This window comes from Thyridium curvatum (assembly GCF_004353045.1).
Source record: "Thyridium curvatum strain D216 chromosome Unknown NODE_1_length_1224711_cov_81.814160, whole genome shotgun sequence".
Taxonomy (NCBI): Eukaryota; Fungi; Ascomycota; class Sordariomycetes; order Thyridiales; family Thyridiaceae; genus Thyridium; species Thyridium curvatum.
The window spans coordinates 977,757-997,622 of record NW_022156756.1 but is presented as its reverse complement, the minus strand read 5'-3'; the positions used below and the strand labels follow the sequence as shown (position 1 = coordinate 997,622).

The window sequence follows — 19,866 nt, the reverse complement described above, 5'->3', positions numbered from 1 at the left end:
CTGGGGACCGTTCCTCTAGAGGATATCATGATGCTAGGGAAATGTGCTCTGATGACACGACGGGAAGCGTGCCCACTTGCATCACGGGGAAGACTTACTACCAGTAAGCTGGGCAAGCGTGGACCAACGACACATTCATAGCAGCCTGCAACCATGTTACCTATCCTCCAACGTTCAAGGCCGGGGACGGAAGCATTATTCCAGAGCGTTTCTCTGTGTGTTACTTTGCGAAGCCGAACCGCAGAGTGTCTCAGTTCCTGTCCGTTACAGGAGTTCATCACTGAGGCGACGCCCCGCCACTACGAAGATACCACAGCATGGGAATGGAATGATCGCAGGACTGAGAAGCTGTCCGGAGCTTTTAAAAAGAAGTATGGAAATTGTATTAGATTATTGGAGATTAAATTAACAAACGGCCGAGCTGTATACAGCCTGTCCTCGAAATATTTTACACTTTCTTCAGCTCTCGTGCGATGACAGTGTTCACAGGTCATGGCAGTACTCTTAAAAATCAGTCGTTTACATCATTTTAGAGTCGAGAGGGGTCTTGTAATCGTATGGTGCAATATAGAAGTTTGCAGTAACTTCTTTGCCCTGCTCGATTGTGCACCAAGTCTACCAGCCATGTTAGTCGATAAATGGCAAGATGGAATTGGAGACAGATGACTCACCTTGTACTTGGGCGTTTGACTGGTCCACTCCCAGACAGGTCTGATGTTCATGTGCTTTCTTGCCACATCACGGTTGTAGTCCTCGTCGAATATTCTGTTGATGGATGTGTCGATGGACACATGAGACGGGTTCATTGGATCCTCGAAATATATATCGGGATAAACTCCGACCTGTGTGGGCAATCAGAAACACGACAAGACTAACAACGGAGAAGCAGAGAGTTCATGAAAATATAGACATCACGTACACTGCACTTGTTGTCGCCAATGAAGGGCATCATAACGCCAAAGGCCAACTTGTTCCCGACTGGGCCGTCCACCTTGTACATCGCGACACCTGTGGTGCCGGTCCAGGTGCCGGTGGCAGGCTGCCAGTGCGCCATTGGTATGTTATCCTGCCCGGAGCGAAGCAAGGGAGCCTGCTGGGAGACAGAGCCCCAAGTGACGTATGCCGCAGGGTCCGCGAGCGTAAGGTTGTAACCGATGAGGTTGTGCATCACTGCTTTGACGTACCACTACTCCAGAGTTAGAGTCTTTTGGGTTATATCTATTTCGTACACTCATTACTTACAACCATCTTGACGATTGTGTTAATATTCCTTGTTTTTCTTAAAAAAGAAAATAGAAAAGGGCTTGAAAGTGTGTTCAATGGGGAATTGTTGGTACTTTGGAGAGTCGATTGGTTCTTAGAGTGCTGATTGATGCTTCGATGTGCTCTGAAGATCTTTTCTGTGATTTCAAACTCGTAAAGAAAGCCTGTTTATATATGTGAATTTCTTGAGATGTGTATGTCTCTGGCCGGAGTTCACGATATCACTGGTCTTGGCATTCTAGTCTACAGTATAAGCTTGTTGAGAGTGTTGACTCGTGTAGCAAGTCGCTTGGTTACTAGACGGAGCCCACTTGATTGGTAGGAGGCCTTGGCGAAGAAGCAGTTCAAACTTTGAGCCTTGGCCCCGCACGTAGCGGGGGCTCCATGGGCTCCCACAATTGTCTAGAACAATTCCAACTTGGAGAATAAGGCAGTATCTCTGTGGAAGCTCGAGGTTCGTAGTACAGTTGCAGGCAGGGAAATCCGAGTTCTGGCTCCTCCTGGCTTAAGTCTGAAGGCTTACGGTCACGCCTAGGATGGTCTCTGGAACTCTCGTTCTCTTCATGTCAATATCAAGCACATGATGTTCCATAGCTGTAGCGTCTCTAAAAACATTTCATATCCTATATTTTGCCCTCACAATATGGATTCCCTCTTAAGCACACGATGCGAGGCATTGTGTTGAAAATATGTGAACACCTTTCAGTTCACCAAACGGATGATTTTACATTCACTTTAACTATCAACATCACATGTGAGAAAGGGCACGGAATCCAGCTGTTCTGGTAAGGATCCCTTCAGAGGAGAATTAGATCAAGCCCACTTCGAGTCTTCGTGGACAACATTTGTGATTTTGCATGTCACCTTGCCTATGCCGGTTTGAGCGTCCTAAGGACGGTTGGGCGACAAAAGAAGCATAGGTTGAAGTTTTCTGGCCAACCTTCCCGAATCTATCGTCGAGAGATCCAATGTGGATACCATTGACCATCACGACGACAAGAATCAGACGAGGATGGAGCGCCTAAGTCTCAACTGAGAAAAGCTTCCATTCCATCCAGCCAACTCTCCACAACTGGAGCGCTAGAGTAACTGGGACCATGTCACAATGGCCGCAGAGCCTTCAAACCCCTTTCAAGATGAAGGCCCCTTCTCCATCTACTCGTGATTGTTATCCACCAAGAGCAAATTCCCAGCCGAAGGATAGAGAGGTTTTTGTACCGCTTGGCACCAACCTGAAAGCCCCAGTCCCATCCGGCACCGAATCCTTGCGTGAGTCAATGCGATCAAGGCCGCCTTGATCATACACAATACACAATGTCCACCCTCGAGGGCACGACAGTGTTTCCCCTAAGAGCTATCTAGGCTCTGTATGCTGCCACTTGTGCTTCCGCTGCGCAAGTGATGTTGCCCATGGTTTTCATGCTTTGCCACAGATCTAACTGCTTCTAGAAAAGGTTGATCCAATCAGCCCGCCAAGGCAAATCGAACACCTTCTCAGCCTTATTTTTGACAATTGCTTTCGCCCCTGACTAGTCACATTTCAATTTCGTTCTCTGGATGTCGTCTGGAAGAGCTTCAGGTCTGACCCCAGCTTCTTCTCCAGACGGCCGAGCTGTCAGTTTGAGCTCTGAGAGTGTGCTCCCTTGCTAGTCTCGCGCTACAGCGGGTTAGCACGGCGCCGACTGAACTGATGGCGGGCCACGGGGGCGGCGATGCCGCTAGAAGACACAGCTGGAGCCCGAGTGCGGGGCACCGATGAATGTAACCTTCCCTCTGATGCTTCTTCGACCGAGCATTGAACCCCCAGACTCAAGCTATCCTCGGCATGACCGCATCGCACTGAAGACAAGAGAATATCTTAGCTTCAGGAACGCTTGAGATAGCGGACCGTTTATCTTGCTCATTCAAGCCACATTTCTTGGCCGACACACTCGGCGGCGGAGCCCAAGGGGGTCACGAGAGCCAAAGCTGGGGGAATGGGCAAGATGTCAGACCATTACTTCGACCTCGGTGCGTACCGCCGCCAGGTCACGAGCAGCAGCAGCGACTGCCAAGCCTGGTTCGATCGCGGCCTGGTATGGGCCTACGCCTTCAACCACGAAGAGTCGGCCCAATGCTTTGAGCGCGCCATCGCCGCCGACGCGGAGTGCGCCATGGCGCACTGGGGCCTGGCGTACTGCATCGGCCCGAACTACAACAAGCCCTGGAGCTTCTTCGACGAGACGGACCTGGCCAACGTCGTGAGCAAGGGCCATCGCGCGGCCAAGCTCGCCGAGGAGCACGCGGCGCGCGTCACGCCCGTGGAGCAGGCGCTCATCAGGGCCGTGCAGCACCGCTATCCGCAGGAGAAGCCGCAGGACCAGTGCGAGCATTGGAACCAGGGGTTTGCCGACGCCATGGAGAAGGTCTACAACGAGTTCCCGGACGACTTGGACGTCATCACGCTCTTTGTCGATGCGGTCATGAACCTGAACCCTTGGCAGATGTGGGACATTCAGGCTGGCAAGCCCACCGATGGCGCAAGAACCCTGGAGATGAAGGCCATCCTAGACCGCGCTTTTACGTTAGAGGGCGGCCGCGAACACCCCGGGTTGTTGCACTTGTACATCCATCTGATGGAGATGTCGCCCTCTCCCGAGTCAGCGTTGCCCATCGCCAATCGTCTCCGCGGGCTCGTTCCAGACGCAGGACATTTGCATCACATGCCCACCCACCTCGATGTGCTATGCGGTCAATACCAAGAAGCCATCGATTCAAACTCTGACGCCATAGTTGCTGATGAGAAATTCCTGGCAAGGGTCGGGCCACTCAACTTCTATACGCTCTATCGCTCGCATGACTATCACTTCAGGGTTTACGCCGCCATGTTTGCAGGCAAGTTGCAGGTTGCCCTAGACACAGTTGCCAAGCTAGAGTCATCCATCCCTAGAGAGCTTCTGCAGATCAAGTCTCCGCCAATGGCTGACTGGCTCGAGTCCTTTCTCACCTTAAGAGCACACGTGCTGATTAGATTCGGACGGTGGGAAAATATCGTCCAGCAGCTGCATGTGCCTGACGACCAGCAGTTATACTGCACAACGACAGCCATCGTGCATTATGCGCTTGGGATAGCCCACGCGGCCTTGGGCGACGTCCAGAATGCAGAAGCTGAACAGGAGCTGTTCCGCCTGGCAGTGAAAGAAGTACCCGAGTCCCGCACGCTGTTCAACAACAAATGCGTAGACATCCTCCAGGTGGCGGACGCGATGCTAGACGGCGAGATCGAGTACAGGCGAGGGAATTTCGAGAAGGCCTATGAGCACCTGCGGACGGCCATCCACCGCGAAGACAACCTGCCGTATGATGAGCCGTGGGGGTGGATGCAGCCGACCCGCCATGCATACGGCGCCCTTCTCTTGGAGCAGGGCTACATAGAGAAAGCGCTCGAGATCTACCAGGCAGACCTTGGGATGAACGACACGCTTCCACGCGCCCTGCAGCATCGGAACAACGTGTGGGCCTTGCATGGACTGCACGAATGTCTGACGAAGCTCGGGCGAGCTTCGGAGGCACAAGAGGTGGAAGGGCGTCTGGCGCAAGCTGTCTCTGTCGCGGATGTGTCTATTCATGCTTCGTGTTATTGTCGACTGGACACAGAGGTGGGCTGTTGCGAGAAGCGGTGATGATTTGCCGATATGCAGAGTTGTGTAAATGGGCTCACGTCATGATTGTCGGTATTGGGTCGGTGCAGGAGAGGATTATCCCACTGCCTAGATTTCCATTGCTGTAGAAATTTTCATCGTGTCTAGCATCCCATGGTTCCATTATTTTGGTTCGTGAGTGAGAAATTTGTTCCTCGTTCAAGAACATTTGCGCATATTAGTGGACATTAAGGACACTCATTCGGGAAGATCCATTCTGCGAGTTTTCTCATCCACGAGTACATCTTGCTGCGTCCCCGCCCCTTGGGCATATGTTGCCATCGTCTCCAACTCCTCTGTTACCGCTCTGTCGTTCAAGATACAACACCGATCGTCTTCCGTGGAACACCTGTTTTTGGACTCCAGTATCGGGCGGCCGGTCACCGATAGAGATGGGTGTCTTGACGTTGATCTGGGATTGCCTGTGGCATTCAGGAACAAAGGGTCCTTCGGCACGACCCACGCCGTCCGGAGATGACAATTTACTGCTCCGACAACCCGTCGACATCATCCTATGCATAGCGGACCAACTACCTCTCGAATCTGTCACGGCACTAGGGCTGACATGCACAGCGTTATCTCACCTGCTTCTCGAAAGAGCTTGCCTTCGGCTCTACCGCCAAAGAGAAGCACGACAGAACCTTCTCCTGCTCCTTGAGAGGGATGTGGGACATCGATATTATTATTGCCACGACTGCAGAAAGTTGCATCGGTTTTACCAGACCTGGCGTCTCTCGAGCGAAGTCCTGCTTGACCAGCGAGGCAGACTGGACAACACCCCTGGCCATTGCTATGCAAGAAACAAAGCCTATCTATGGGAGACGAGCATACATCTACCTTATCGTTTCGTCCGTCTTGTCATGAATCGCCACATCCTTGGTCCGGCAAGCGGTCTACCGCTAAGTGTCCTAGACATCCCTTTCCACTATGTAGGTTTCCAGTGGACAACAGCTCAGCCAGTCCGATGGGAAGTCAAGTGGACAGCTCGAATCATCGGCGGCGAATTGTATCTTCACGGAGAACACCGCTTCGCATATGTTCCAGGCACAGACTTGGAGACACTCCGGATGGGGTTGGACTTTAAAGAACACGCCATCTGCACCCATCTGAAGACGCACGACGTCTGTCCCGTTACCTGGACGATGGCGCGCGTTTCGCCACTACACAAGCGCACAGAGTCGGATGCTTTTGTCTCCTGCGAAGACATAGTAGGGGCATGCCGCAGGTGCCTGACAGATTACGATCTGAGCATCAGCCTGGTGCCGAGAGGTTCAGGTGAGAAGAGTCTCGGACGGTGCGATCTGTGTATTGAGGTCCACTCTTATCACCAACTTGGGGATGGTCGGTCGCCAAAGGACTGGAAATGGGTAGGTTATATAGGGCGGCGGTCTCGGTACGCGAGAACAGGGACTTTTTCCTCAGGGGCTGTGCGAGAGAGGTGGATTAAGAGCAATCCGTCTTGAGAGTTTGGAAAGCAGATGCATTGGGGTTCATCTTTGCACTCGATTACATGTAATTACTTACTTGGCATGTAATTGCTTACTTGGTCTGGTGGGTTCCGCAGATATACAAGACAGACATGACTAGGCAAACAGTACCAATTGGCCAATTAGCCCGCTCGCGCCCCGCTCAAATCAAACAAATTCTATCTCTCCCAGTGTCTCGATTCCCACCAGCAACTCACACTAACCTGCCACCTTCTTGGAGATCATGTGCATCATCCCGGGTCTCACAAGAGGCTAGAGCCTCGCTGTCTGTCAGATAGCGGAGCGGAGGCAGTATGATATCATACGTCTTCAGCATACTCGCATGGTTGCTGTATGCCTTTGTCGTTGTCCTCGCCTTGACATCGGCCTCGATACTCGCACTCACCCTCTACCGGCTCTTCTTTCACCCCCTGGCCAAGGTCCTGGGGCCCAGGTCTGCGGCCGTGTCCAACATCTGGTATGCGCGCCAGGTAGTGAGTGGCAACCTTTACAGCCTTGGAAAATGCCTTCACCGAAAATACGGACCTGTGGTCAGGGTTGGGCCTAACGAAGTATGGTTCAGCTCCAAGGAAGCTTTCAAGAGTATATACTGTGAGCTATCATTCCCATGGTGCATGGTTCTTGTTTCCATGCTCACAAGTATCTCCAGCTGCCGGAAACGGCTATGAGAAGTCAGACTTTTACCGTATGTGACTCGCCCTTTTCCCCCAACTTGGCCATTTCCAGGTTGAAAGCTTACATGTCAAATTGGGGGAAAGTGGCCACGGCTCTGCAGAGGCCAACACTGGACTGGCGTCTACATCCGCACTCCCCAGACACCCTTGACCTCCTCTCAGAGCGGGACATGGACCGCTACCGGCTGCAGCGGAGGCTGATCGGGCGCACCTATCAGACATCCAACTTGAAGAAGTACGAAAAGGGAGTTGACCAAGTCCTCGAGCGGACGATATCGACTCTCCGGTCTCTCCAGGGCGCCGAAGTCGATCTCAAGATGTGGATGCACATCGTCGTCGTCGAGTGCCTGGCCGCCGTCGTCCTCTCGTGGTCCCCAGGCTACCTGCGCGACAAGTCGGACGGCGACACCAGCACCTGGAGCTACCTCGGCTGGAAGCGCAAGACCGTCTTCGGCCTCTTCCCCGCGTTCCACATCGCCGAGCTCCTCTCCAAGGACGTCGGCAGGTGGTTCGCCAACCTCTGGGGCGTCTCGTACAGGACGCCCAAGGGGTTCAAGCCCTTCTTCACCGTAAGCGCATCACTGCTGCCGAAACCTGGCAGATGAAAACCCCTTGATCTTGGAAAAAGAGCACTAACAGGAAAACCTCGAAAATAGCCCGTCTACGCCAAAATCTCCCGACGCCTCAAGAACGCCCTGCACCCAAACCCTTCGGCTCCGAAGCAGCCCAGGGACACGAGGGAGGACCTCCTCGCCGACCTCATCCGCCTCCACCGCGACAGGCCCGCCCTGACCGAGGCATATCTCGCCCGCCTCGCCATGACCAACTTCGGCGCGGGCCACGAGACCATGTGCTCCGCGCTGACAGCCTGCCTCTCCATGCTCGGCTCGCACCGGGACGTCCAGGCGCGCGCCGCCCAGGAGGTCCGATCCCTCCGTCCTCACGACGACGACGACGACGACGACGACAGCCAAGACGGGACGACGACTCCAATAGTGGTAACATCGTACGACGACGCGGCCCGGAACCTGCCCTACACGTCGGCCAGCATCCGCGAGGCGCAGCGCCTGAACCCCGTGATCGGCATGTCCCTCCCGCGCACCGTGCCCCCGGGCCCGGGACTGCGCGTGCACGGCCTGTACTTCCCGCCCGGCACGACGGTGGGGTGCAACCCGGGCTCCCTGCACCGGAACCCCGACGTCTTCGGCCCCGACGCCGAGGCCTTCAACCCGGAGCGCTGGCTCGTGTCGCCCGGAGAGGAGGACGAGGACGGGGAGCGGGAGCGGGAACGCCTGCGCGCCATGGACAGGTACAACCTGACCTGGGGCGGAGGCGCGAGGACGTGTCCCGGCCGGCACCTGGCGGAGCTGGTCGTGTGGAAGGTGGTCCCGACGCTCTTGCGGGAGTTCGAGATACAAGTGACGATGCCGCCGGATGAGGACATCCAGTACTACTTCCTCGCAATGCTCACCGGGGTGAAGGCGAGATTCCTGCCAAGAGAGGCAGAAGAGTGATTAGCGCATTTCTACCTATGATACCCAGGAAGGAATTTACGATCCTTTGTCAGATACGAGATGGAGCTCTATTTCTGTGACGTGTCTAAAATCTACGATACGCTGTATACTATGTATGCCGCTGGACAGAAAAAAAGAATGGAATATCACAAGCAATGCAATCAACTCGTCGTCTGCTGCGTCAAACCAGACAGATACTCGTGGAACGCGCCACCCAGGTTGTCCACCACCAACGACACATCCGGTGCACCAGGACTCAGCACCCTCCTGACGGAATGGAGTTTGGCTGCAACACTTCCGCCGTCCTGGCCGCCCTTGCTGCTGCCACTGCCGTTTGCCCCCGTCTTCCCCTGAGTCGTGACGTGCTTGACATCGCGGCCATGTCTCGGCTTGCCTTGCGGTGAGTCTGGTGTTATCAGGGTCTCGTCGAGCAGGTTCTGCCACTGAGATAGATATAGCCCTGGGCCGGCGACCATGTCCCCTTTGTCTCCAGGATTCTCCTTTCCGCTGACCTGGTCCAGGATACGCTGCATCCGCGCGGACGAACCGTCGTTGAGAGAGGAGAGATACTTGGCATGAGAGTCCAGAAGCGGCAGTAGCGAGACCCGAGTGTCTTCCCCAAGTGCAGAAAAGATCCTGTTCAGTGTCTGGTCCATGGCTCCTGCGCCCCTGTCGAACGGGCTTGTTGTTTCCAGGTCCCGGTTTTCCAGGTTGCCATTTGTCTTGACACCAGTTTCATCGCTCTCGCCCCCGTTTAAGATAGTGTTGGGATCGGCCGTCCTGAACACTTTGATCGTGTCCTTGGCCCACTCGCGGAACATCTCTCGGATATCGGGACACTCTCGCGCGAGGTTATGAAGCCACTTGTAGACCATCTTCCTGTTGCGACGGAGCAACTCAACATAGTCTTTCACAGACGGCACACTCGTCTCTTCTTTGCTCGCCGATGAACCTTGCTTTCCCGTCTCAATGAACTGGCCGATAAAGCTCTCCATATCGCTAATCGGTTCGCGGAGGTCCACCTTGTCGTGGATGTCGCGTATTAAGGGCTCGCAAGCGGCAACTCCGTCTTTGATCGCCTGCGTGAAGAGGTCTGGGTTTTGCCGACAGAGGACCTTGGTAATCTCGTCGCGATCTCGAACGGAAAGAAGAGCAGAGAGGTAGTCGAGACAGAGCCCATGCGTCTCGTCGCTGATTGACTCGGCGAGCTTCGGATTTGCTTCTCGCAGCACCATGACGACTATGGACTCGCGATTTTCCACACTCGTCCTGAATATACGCTCCCGCTCAGTCAGCGGGCTATTCACGTACTTCTTGATAGCGCCGAGCTGCTCCTTGGTCGGCCCGCCTTTGGCCTTCTCGATCTTGTCGGCCGACTTGCGGAACTCCGAACTATCCCATGAGAGCACGACAGATATGATCCTAGTCACAGTCAGGTCAGTCTCTTGATCGTAAAAATGATCATCGCAGCTTGAGGCGTACCTCTGCAGCAGGTTGACTCCATCATCTGCATTTTGAGTCAGACCCAGCCAGTTCGAAACTGAACCGACGCTCAACTTTGCTAGGAGTAGCCTCGACATGGCATTGATCATTGTTGCCGCGTTACTGACGCGTAGTGTCTGTTTGATAAGAGCATAGGGCAACAGCTTGTGGACATTCTCAATGAGCTTGAGGAGATATTGGCCATCTGCCGATACGATGAATACATGGTGTAGAAATGCTCCTAGACTTGGTTCTGATGTTAGCTGGCTATGGGATGCGAAGCAAGGGCTGGTAGCATCTCACAGAATGATGACATATTCTACTCCGGCAGCCACCTTAGGCGAGTGCTCTTCGACTTCCATGGATTCCGAGAAGAAGGTGTACAGATCGTCGAGAAGATCTCCGTAGATCAAGTCACGGCAGAGATCGTCCCATGCTAGTTCGAGGTCCCGTGCCGAGGTAAGGTCGTAGTCCTTGGGTGCTTGACCATAGACTCGGCCTTCTCGAGGATAGCCGCCCAAGCATCCGCGGGCGACGGTCTCTATCAGGGCAGACGAGGCAGTAGTCAGTGTCTTCCTAGTTCCCATAGCGCCCTTCTCATAGCTCTCGGACAGGCCTGCCTCGGCGAACTTGACAAGGAGGCCTTGGACTTTGATGCTCCAGAAGTCGTCTGGTAGCTTCTTGGCCGGGGGGACTGTGAGGATGAACCTCCGGAACAACAGTTGAAGGATGGGAGAGGTTGATTTGGTGGCGTAAACTGGCTTCTCATCGCTGCCTTCGTCTCCAGGACCCTTTTGAACAAAGGGAAAGCCATAGTTGGCGGTGGCATCTGCATTCTTGAAGTTCTCAATCTCTGAGTAGGTCTCGTGATGAGTGAGGATGTCAAATAATGCGTGTAGTTGCGAAGGAGAAAGCCCCGCAGACGCCATGATGGGTGAGCTGCCGGCTAGGAGAGAATAATGGAAGGATTCTTGGTTTGAAGTTATCCGGTGTCCATAGGTGAGACGTGTAGTCACTCAAGTTAGTCACTCAAGTACAAGGTGAGACTGGGCTGTGACCATTGACGTCAGGATCTCCCTTCCCAGCTTGCGAGGCAGCAGCGTACAAGAGATCAGCTCGCCATGGAGGGGCCCTGCACGCTGTGATAAAATTCGAAACAGAGATGCTGGCGATATGCTGTTGGATATGACGGTGCTCAATGTATATTTGGGTGAGTCTTTGAAATTATGATCAGAGATCGGACATGGAAGAGAAACAAAGAAGAAGATGGCTTCCTGTCTGAACAACCTGGAAGCACCGAGCGCCCCGGCTTGAGGCGCATTCAGGCACACAGGCGCTAAAGCCATGGCGGGGTGAGTGCTGTCATCACTGTTGTCGCCCCCTAGTCCCACCTTATCGGGCAGCTCTTATCGAGATCCTAGCGTCATCTCGCGTCCCCAATACCAATGGCTTGGAACGAATTCTAGATCACATTTCAGCAAATCCATCCTTTGGCTCCCTCAGTGATCGACAGATTCTACAGCAGCATAGCATAACGAGGTCTTAGACATTCGGAAAGCAGAGAAAGACTAGCAAAGAGGCCTGGCTGGTTGCTCTACCATTGCCTGTCTGACGACAATCAAGTATTCGGGTTTGGAAACATCCGCGAGAGTGAAGACGAGAGCGAGCAAACGAGGGCCGAAGCAATACGATCATCGCTACCAGCTCAGCGAAAGCCTCGACAAGGCAAGCAACTCCAATACGGGGCCAAACGCGGGCCTTGGCTCTCGAAGCCTTCGGTATCCCAGTCAAAGAGGCCCCGAGGGCTCCTCGCGATGGCGCCGCAAGGACCTAAATCGATGACCGCCTCCAAGGGGCCACAGCCCGTCGAGGAAGCACGGCATCTTCCCGTCAAGGGCCCGCACCCTGGCTACATATCCATAGCCAACCAGTATACCTTCGAACAGAAGCTGCGGCGGATGCAAAAGGAGAACGGATGCGACCCGTCAAGAGAAGACAACTACCGGTTGCAAGGAGTGCAGCTCATTGACAACGTCAGAGAGTCGCTCCAGCTGTGAGTCGTCGATCGCGTCTCTCTCCCCAGGGTACAAATCGGTTTGCTAACCCCTGCCCAGTCCCGTCAGGACGTTTGACACCGCGTGTACCTACTACCACAAGTTCCGTCTCTGCTTCCGCGACGCCGAGTACAACTATCAAGATGCCGCCATGGCATCGCTGTTTGTCGCGTGCAAGGTCGAGGATACGATCAAGAAGTCCAAGGAGATCCTGTGCGCCGCGTACAACCTTAAGAACGCAGACCACCCGACGACACAGGACGACAAGATCTTCGAGCAGCCGTCCAAGATCATCATCGGCCTCGAGCGACTCATCCTCGAGACCATCGGCTTCGACTTCCGCGTCCGCTACCCCCAGAAACTGCTCACCAAGATGGTCCGCAAGAGAGTCCCCCCGGACGAGGCCAGAGAGTTCATCGGCGTGGCCTACCCCATGTGCATCGACATCTACAAGACCTTCTCGCCCATCAAGCAGTCGACCTTCACCATGGCCGTGAGCATCGTCGAGCTCACGGCGCGCCTGATGGGCAAGGACCCCGAGTTCTACAAGAGCGTCCGCCCGGAGCGGTACCACACGACCAGGGGCTGCGTCACCGAGACCGTGCTCGACCTGCTCGACCTCTACACACAGTTCCCCAAGTCCACCAGGATCGGTACGCGCTTCGACCTTGCCAAGTTTATCGACATTAAGATCAAGATCAACCAAGAAGTCGACGCCGACCGCGACCTGGCCCGGTTCCCCGGCTGGTGCGACCAGTGCGAGTCCGAAGACAGGGAGATGAGCTGGATCACGCCGGGATCCGCGACCTCGCCGGTCAACACGGGATCCATGCCCGGAAGCAACTCGGTCAAGAGGAATGCCAAGGGTCAGGAGGGCACGATGAGGTTTGTGTTTGACGCAGACGAGGCGCTGAAGGAGCAGGACGCCGTCGGAGAGTACTTTAGGGAGGATTACGAAGAGTACGAGGTGGAGATAGAGGAGGACATCCCGGAGGCTAAGAACCACAACAATCACGGCCACGGACATGGCCATGGCTCCAACCACGGGCACGGGGGCCCTCGACGGGACCGCGGCCATAACAACCGGGATCCGGGCTGGGCACCGTACAATCGGAATCGGAACCAGGATAGGAACCGCGGCGGAAGAAAGGGCGGTTATTATCAGTAGGCTGTCTCCCTTTTGTGTATCCCCGCCTGTGTTGTCGATAGAAGAGCTCAACTTGATACCCATTCTATCACAAACCCGATTCGTTCGCTGTGCGGTAAGGTGGACAAAGTTGGTCATGGCTTATTAGGACATAAGCGGCCAGGCCATTTCTCGATCGCAATCATCACCCGCCCAATTGAGAAAAACCCTGCAGGGCATTAGTCCAAATGAGATGCGGCTAGCCAAGGCGATGGGCTTCAAGAAAGCAGAGCTGAATCGTGGTGCCAAGGCGCCTCACGCCGCAGCATTTCCAGACTCGCGACATCACACCACTCACCACCAAAGTCTGCCCAAAACACCATCAAGCATTCTACCTGACCGAACCCATGACCTATGGGTGTATCCTGACTGAGGTACGATGATATAACACAAAACCACCTTGAAAACTCTCCTTAGCGACAAACACAACGGGCATCATCAAAAACCAAAACCCATAGCGGGAAAAACACAATGCCCTCAACAGCAACCACAACATCACCCCTCTCCATCATCCCCCACGCCCTCCTCCCTCCCCTCCTCTTCCTCCCCTTCTTCCTCCCGCCCTTCCCTGGGCGCAACGCCCTCTTCGCGGCCCTCGTGGCCGGCACGTCGGCCGCCTGCAACCTGAGCGCCTGGCCGCCGGCCGCGGGGCCGGACCGCGCCATGCGCTACGGCATGGCGGGCAGCTGGGTCTTCGTCCTGCCCGTGCTGGAGAAGCTCCTGCTGCACGCCTCCCCGGAGACCGAGTTCTACCGCCTGTCCGACGCCGCAGCAGCCGGAGGCGGTGAGGGCCAGGAGGAGGCGAGACCTCCCCCGCCGCCCAAGGACTGGACGTGGGACAAGGCGCGCTGGGCTGCCGGGCTGGCGTGCTCGCCGCGCGGGGTCGGCTGGAGCCACGGGCGCAAGCGGCCGGCGGTGGCGAGGAGGGGGGCTAGCGGCGGCGGCAAGTGGGCGTACGTCGCGCGGCAGGTCCTCGGCGCCGGGGCGGCGTACCTCGCCGTCGACGCGTGCGTGTTCCTGGCCCGGGGCGTGCCCATGCCGGCGGCCTGGTCGTGGGACCCCGCCGTGCTGGCGCGGGTCGCGTGCCTGGAGGTGCTGCTCGGCGTGACGGTGTACGCGACGTGGGCCGTGGGGATGTGCATCCCCTCGGCGATCGCAGTGGGCGCCGGGATCAGTCGCGTCGAGGTGAGGTCCATTGTCGGTCACCAGAGTGCTCGAAACACGACTGACCATCATGCCTTGCAGGACTGGCCGCCTCTCTTCGGGAACATCGCCGAGGCCACGACCGTCGGCGCCTTCTGGGGCCGGTACTGGCACGACCTCATCAAGCAGGTAAAGTCGACCTACCTACCTACCTACCTATCTTAATTCCATCCCAGGAATCCCAATGAGCTCTCCCGATCACTAACCCAAGTTTGCCACCACAAAAACCAGCCCTGCCTCAGCATAAGCCACCGCCTCAACGCTCTCCTGCGCATCCCCAATCGCACCCCGCCGGCCTACGCGGTGCACCTGCTCACGGCCTTCGCCGTCAGCGGCTGGTTCCACGTGCAGAGCGCCTCCGTCGTGGCCGAGGGCTACATCGCCGTGCCCGAGATCGCGCGGTGCATGGCCCTCTTCTTCGCGGGCCAGGCCGCCGTCGTCACGCTCGAGGCGGCCGCCATCAAGAGGCTGGCGAGCTCGGCCAAGGCGCCCGGGCCGGGCAGCCGGTGGGCGCGGGCGCTGGGCTACGCATGGACGGCGGGCTGGCTGATGTGGTCTGGGTGGTGGTTCGTCAAGGTGTACGACTCCATCGGGGTGCTGGAGTGGGAGATGCCCTTTCCGGTGGTGAGCAAGATAGCTGCACACTTTGGCTTCTGAACGTGGTGGTAGTTGGAAATCTCGGACTTGATGTGCCCCAAGAAGCACAAGGTACGAAATAAAGATATTGCTGCCATTGAGTCCCATAAAACCTGGCCTGCCTAGTGAAACCCTCCGTATGAGAGATATTGCATTACAACCTCCAATACGTCCAGCATTGGTCATCGCATGTTCAGATCAAACCCATCCATTCACTCTTCCACTGATCTACCCCCCCTCCTCATCCCTTCAAGCAATCCTCTTGGCCTCCTCCCTCTGCAGGATCTCCTGCAGCCTCCACAGCCCAAACATGCGCCAGCACACCATGTCGACGATCCACTCGCCGAGCCAGGACCCGAGCCAGACCGTGCTCGCCATGCCGCCGGCCCAGAACCAGTCCGGGCGGCCGAGCCACGCGCGCATCCAGCCGGGCCGCTCGGGCCTCAGCGCCGCGGCGACCAGCTTGCGCGCGTACGCCGACGTGGGCACGGTGGCGTTGTTCTGGCTCCAGGTCAGGCGGCGCTCGAACACGTCGCGCACGCGCTCGTACAGGCTGCCCTCGGGCAGGGTGCGGTGGAAGTGGCTCGCCGTCATGGACTTGACGGTGCCCGTCATGGCGACGAGGACGCGCACGCCGTAGGCGCGCAGCTCGATGCGCAGGCAGCGCGAGTACGAGGCCACGGCGCCCTTGGTCGCGCAGTAGACGGAGCCGAAGGCGTAGGGCGTGACGGCGGCCAGCGAGGCGATGTTGATGATGAGGCCCTTGGCCGGGATGAGCAGGGGCACAAAGGCCTGGCACATGGCCATGACGCCAAAGACGTTGGTCTCAAAGGTGGTGCGGACGTCGTCCAGGTCGATGTCTGTGGCCGGGTGCGTGTGGGTGCGGCCGCTGGGTGTTTGTTAATACAATTTTCCCCAAAATACGAGGCCTTTGAGAAGAAGAAAAGAGGACTCACGCGTTGTTGACGAGGATGTCGAGCCTGCCGCCCGTCAGCTCGGCGACCTCGGCCTTGCACTTGGCGATGCTCTCGGCCTTGGTGACGTCGAGCTCGAGGGCCGTCATGCCCTTGCTCGCGAGCTCCTCGACGACCTCGACCCTGCGGGCCGTGGCGATGACGTGCAGGCCTATCGATCCAGGGGCATGGTGCCGCACATTAGCTTCTCCTTCTTCTTCTTCTTTCCTCTCTCATCCTGTACTCATACCCCCACTCCGTGCATAAGTGAACCAAGTTCGGAGACAAAGAGACCCAAACTCACCCTTTTCATGGAACTCCACAGCCAAGGCATGGCCGATGCCTCCGGGCGTGCACCTATCGGATTTGGCGCGCCTGTCAGCATGATAACCCCAAAATAACGGTGAGACAGCCTTCGCCTGCACGCGCTACCCCGGGTCTGACGCCGTCATGTTCGGCTGCGGCTATTCGACCGCAAAGCCGCACGATCGATCCGTCATCGCCAGGGCGTGTGAGATTTTGACGCGCGCAAAATTTCCACAAGGCGGCTCCACTTACCCAGTGATGAGGACTGTCTTTTGGCCCGGTTGGGGTCCCATGGCGGGCGGCTGCGATCGAGAAGGTAGAAGGCCTCTGCGTGTGTGATTGGAGGATGCTAAGATGCGTGAGTTTGGACGTCGAATTGAAGATGTGAGAGCTCTTGATGAGAGACTTGTCGCCTGTCGAATCAATGTTTCCAGCTGCCTGATCCGTTTAGGGCAGTTCCGAGGCATCTCAGGAGGGGGCGGGTTCTGGGCTGTCCACCAACCCACGTGGCAGGTGCCACTGCAGGAGTCGCCACACCAGTAGGCGCTGCGAGATCTTCAGGCACAGAACATAAACGAGCCCGCAAGCAGGATGGAGTCACCGCTAACGTGTGGGTAGGAAGCGTCGCCTCCGGCTTGGCTTCGTCATGTAATCATTAATAGCGACAGTACAGTACAAGTAGCCATTCCAAGAGCCTTCCCCGATGCGCGGCTCAGATGGCAGATACATATTTCAGTCAATTGGCGTCTAACTACAATGCGCTCCTTGAGAAAACTGCATTTTCGAATGCCAAATAGGACATCGAATCTTCAACCCTCACCAATCCATCCTTCCTTCCTTCGCGGGGGTATCTCTAAACGTTGTTGTAAGTGAAAAGAATGCTGCAAACGTGCTGCATACTGCACGAGGCAAGGTGCCCGCTGGTCTCGTAGTAGGCGATCATCCAGGGAGGTCCATCCTGGCCGAGCTGACGGGCTGCATCGTCCAGCTCCCTGCCGGTGGGGAATACCTATCCAACTGAACACTTTCGACCTTGAACGTCTTTCAACTGAGTCACTGATCATCGTCACCACAATTCACCGAAGACCTCGGCACCAACATCTCCCGTCGCTCATAAGCACGGTGGCGGTAGTATCTCGTCGTCCGGGTTGACCTCAGGCTCCCAGAGCACCCTCGTGGGCTCCAAAGCCGGCGTGCCTGGCTCCGGCGTCTGCGCTGCCAGAACTGACGAGTCGAAGATATAGTAGTACCGCGACTCCCGGAATCGCACGACCGGCCCCGCCTCGGCGTTGTTTGGCGGCGACGTTCCGTCCGTGGTCGTAGACGTGCCCGCAGAGGGAGTCGCGTTGCCCGTCGTCGTAGACGACGACCCTCCCGCAGGGGTCGACCCGTTCCTGCTAGAATCCTCTCCTCCTCGCGCCTTCACCAAGCACTTGGTGAGATAGGCCAGGTACTCGAACTGGAAGCACATCGAAGCGCTCGGGTCGTTGGACTCTTCGTAAAAGTCGACGATATCGTTGAGCGAGATGGCGTTCATCGCCGGATCTTCCATGCCCCCGCTATTACCACGCAGCAGGTTTGCATATCGCCGGTACAACACCGCGATGCGCGGGTCGCGCTTGGCACCTCGGTCCTTGTCCCGGGCTGCGAACAGGTCGACGAGCGCCTGTACCGGAATCGACAGCGAGAGGTAGTGCGTCTCGGACTTGGCCATCGCGTTGAACCGGTCAAAGATGCGGCTCAGCGGGTGCTGCGCGCCGAGCTTGATGTGGCAGAGCTCCCGGATGTGCTTGCAGACCGCCGCGCCCAGCTCGCGCGACTGTGGCGTCAGACCGATCGTGTTACCCAGGAAATGGTAGAGCAGGGTCGGATCCTCGTCCACCACCAGCTGAGTCATCTGGTCCATGCACCTGCCCAAGAGCTGGAACCCTTCCGTATTCTTGCCGATGGCAATGCAGTGCCGCCCGAGCCGCATCGTCTGGCCCCACTTGCGCAACCTGTCTGTCGCCATCGCTCCCTGCCGCCCCGCGACCGTGCCGTCTGGCAGGTCTATCCATACGCCCTTTTCGAAGCATCCCTTGAAGTAGTCGCGCGCCAGGAGTGCGATCTCCTCGGGCAGTCGGTTCTCCATGGACCCAATGGGCGGCGGAGGGATGGAGAGTGCGACAGCCGGGTCTGGGGGCGGTGTCTTGCAGATGATGCCGGCGGCATTGCCAATCTCGAGGGTGTCGCCGGCCGTCTTGCGGAGGAGAGCCGGGTCGCGCTTGAGATACTGCTCAATCTTGCCCCAATCGACCTTGCGACCGCGGACCACAAACTCGGTGTCCTTGCCAAGAGCGGCGCGCTGTTGCTTCACCTTGAGCATGTAGCCAACCTCCTTGGCTTTCTGGTTCTTGTCGATGCCCCATTTCTTGATCCTCGTCTTGTACATGCGTTGGCTTTGGTTGCCCAAAGGCAATCGCTGTTAGCAAACCGAGACGTTTCGGTGGGGGTGACGCGCGTTTGCAGCCTCCATCTCCCGAGACAACATGTGGAATTGGTAATATTCCAAAGTGGCAACAGGGAAGGCTGCACCGCTTGTCAAGTCACTCACTTTGCAAAGAATTGGTGGTCTCGGGCCATGATGGAAATGACCTCGTCGAGATGGAGATCCTGGTCCCGGTACAGCTTGGTGATTGTGTCGCGGTGCTGCTCCCAGTCGCCCGCCTTGGCGTACTGCTGCTGTGAAGAGCTGGCATCGCTGTCGGGTGATGAAGTGCCCATGATCTACCTCCAAACACTTCCCAATTACCCGGTTCCAAAGCCAGAGGTGGTGGCGGCGCCTGACGGGACGAATGCCAGGACTGCTGCGCTTAATTTGTTTTCTGTGTCACCCGGATCTGTTATCGTATAAACGGAGAGTAGGCAGAAGGGACCCGGGGGCCTATGAACGCCTCGCTCATCATGCAGACGATGACGGGCAAGGCGTGTGTTGCACACACGGAATGCGAATGTATCCTGTGGCTGGCTTGACTCTTTGGGAAAGGGGGACGAGGCTCAGGGAGGAAGAAAGTAACCCAGGCAAGGGAGACAAGAAGGAGAGAAAATGGTGAGGATTAAAGGATGTGGACGAATACCCCGGCAGCAACCCAGAGTGAGAAGAAGAAGACAAGGCGGGCAGCTGTCAGCTCAGTCCATCAGTGAACAAGGAAAAATACTGATCCCCTCTGTCAGCTTCGGCACCGAAGCACATGCACGACACCGGGGGCGGCGACAGTGGGTAGGATAGAACCACCGTGAAAGTCCACAAGAATGGGAGATAATTGATGGCGTTGGAAAAACAGCAGGGGGTCCCCAAGGCGAAGCCGAGAGACTCCTGGACTTATTAGGGCGCCAAGGCCTAAAAAGACGGACAGAAGAAGTGGCGCTATAACGGGAGCAGGGCGACG

General features: G+C 56.6%; 7 protein-coding genes across 7 annotated transcripts; 3 read left to right on the top strand and 4 right to left on the bottom strand.

The window, feature by feature from the left end:
- Positions 1-519: 519 nt before the first annotated feature.
- E0L32_000318 (uncharacterized protein) lies at positions 520-1,248 on the bottom strand (the record flags this gene model as incomplete). The annotated part of the gene is made up of 4 exons (XM_031137451.1): positions 520-615; positions 672-842; positions 920-1,186; positions 1,243-1,248. 4 exons carry the CDS (start codon positions 1,246-1,248, stop codon positions 520-522), a joined length of 540 nt encoding a protein of 179 aa, XP_030997695.1.
- A 2,000-nt stretch (positions 1,249-3,248) lies between these two features.
- Positions 3,249-8,618, top strand: E0L32_000317 (uncharacterized protein; the record flags this gene model as incomplete). The annotated part of the gene is made up of 6 exons (XM_031137440.1): positions 3,249-4,756; positions 5,263-6,310; positions 6,709-7,021; positions 7,080-7,115; positions 7,246-7,673; positions 7,761-8,618. 6 exons carry the CDS (start codon positions 3,249-3,251, stop codon positions 8,616-8,618), a joined length of 4,191 nt encoding a protein of 1,396 aa, XP_030997694.1.
- Positions 8,619-8,779: 161 nt separating this feature from the next.
- On the bottom strand, positions 8,780-11,029 carry E0L32_000316 (uncharacterized protein; the record flags this gene model as incomplete). Its single annotated transcript, XM_031137429.1, has 3 exons — positions 8,780-10,040; positions 10,101-10,346; positions 10,404-11,029. The coding sequence occupies 3 exons, from the start codon at positions 11,027-11,029 to the stop codon at positions 8,780-8,782; spliced, it is 2,133 nt and encodes a 710-aa protein (XP_030997693.1).
- Positions 11,030-11,914: 885 nt separating this feature from the next.
- On the top strand, positions 11,915-13,322 carry E0L32_000315 (uncharacterized protein; the record flags this gene model as incomplete). Its single annotated transcript, XM_031137418.1, has 2 exons — positions 11,915-12,153; positions 12,215-13,322. The coding sequence occupies 2 exons, from the start codon at positions 11,915-11,917 to the stop codon at positions 13,320-13,322; spliced, it is 1,347 nt and encodes a 448-aa protein (XP_030997692.1).
- Positions 13,323-13,811: 489 nt separating this feature from the next.
- E0L32_000314 (uncharacterized protein) lies at positions 13,812-15,200 on the top strand (the record flags this gene model as incomplete). Its single annotated transcript, XM_031137407.1, has 2 exons — positions 13,812-14,672; positions 14,775-15,200. The coding sequence occupies 2 exons, from the start codon at positions 13,812-13,814 to the stop codon at positions 15,198-15,200; spliced, it is 1,287 nt and encodes a 428-aa protein (XP_030997691.1).
- Positions 15,201-15,428: 228 nt separating this feature from the next.
- Positions 15,429-16,731, bottom strand: E0L32_000313 (uncharacterized protein; the record flags this gene model as incomplete). Its single annotated transcript, XM_031137396.1, has 4 exons — positions 15,429-16,068; positions 16,136-16,304; positions 16,437-16,507; positions 16,691-16,731. 4 exons carry the CDS (start codon positions 16,729-16,731, stop codon positions 15,429-15,431), a joined length of 921 nt encoding a protein of 306 aa, XP_030997690.1.
- An 818-nt stretch (positions 16,732-17,549) lies between these two features.
- Positions 17,550-19,201, bottom strand: E0L32_000312 (uncharacterized protein; the record flags this gene model as incomplete). Its single annotated transcript, XM_031137385.1, has 2 exons — positions 17,550-18,876; positions 19,032-19,201. 2 exons carry the CDS (start codon positions 19,199-19,201, stop codon positions 17,550-17,552), a joined length of 1,497 nt encoding a protein of 498 aa, XP_030997689.1.
- Positions 19,202-19,866: the final 665 nt, after the last annotated feature.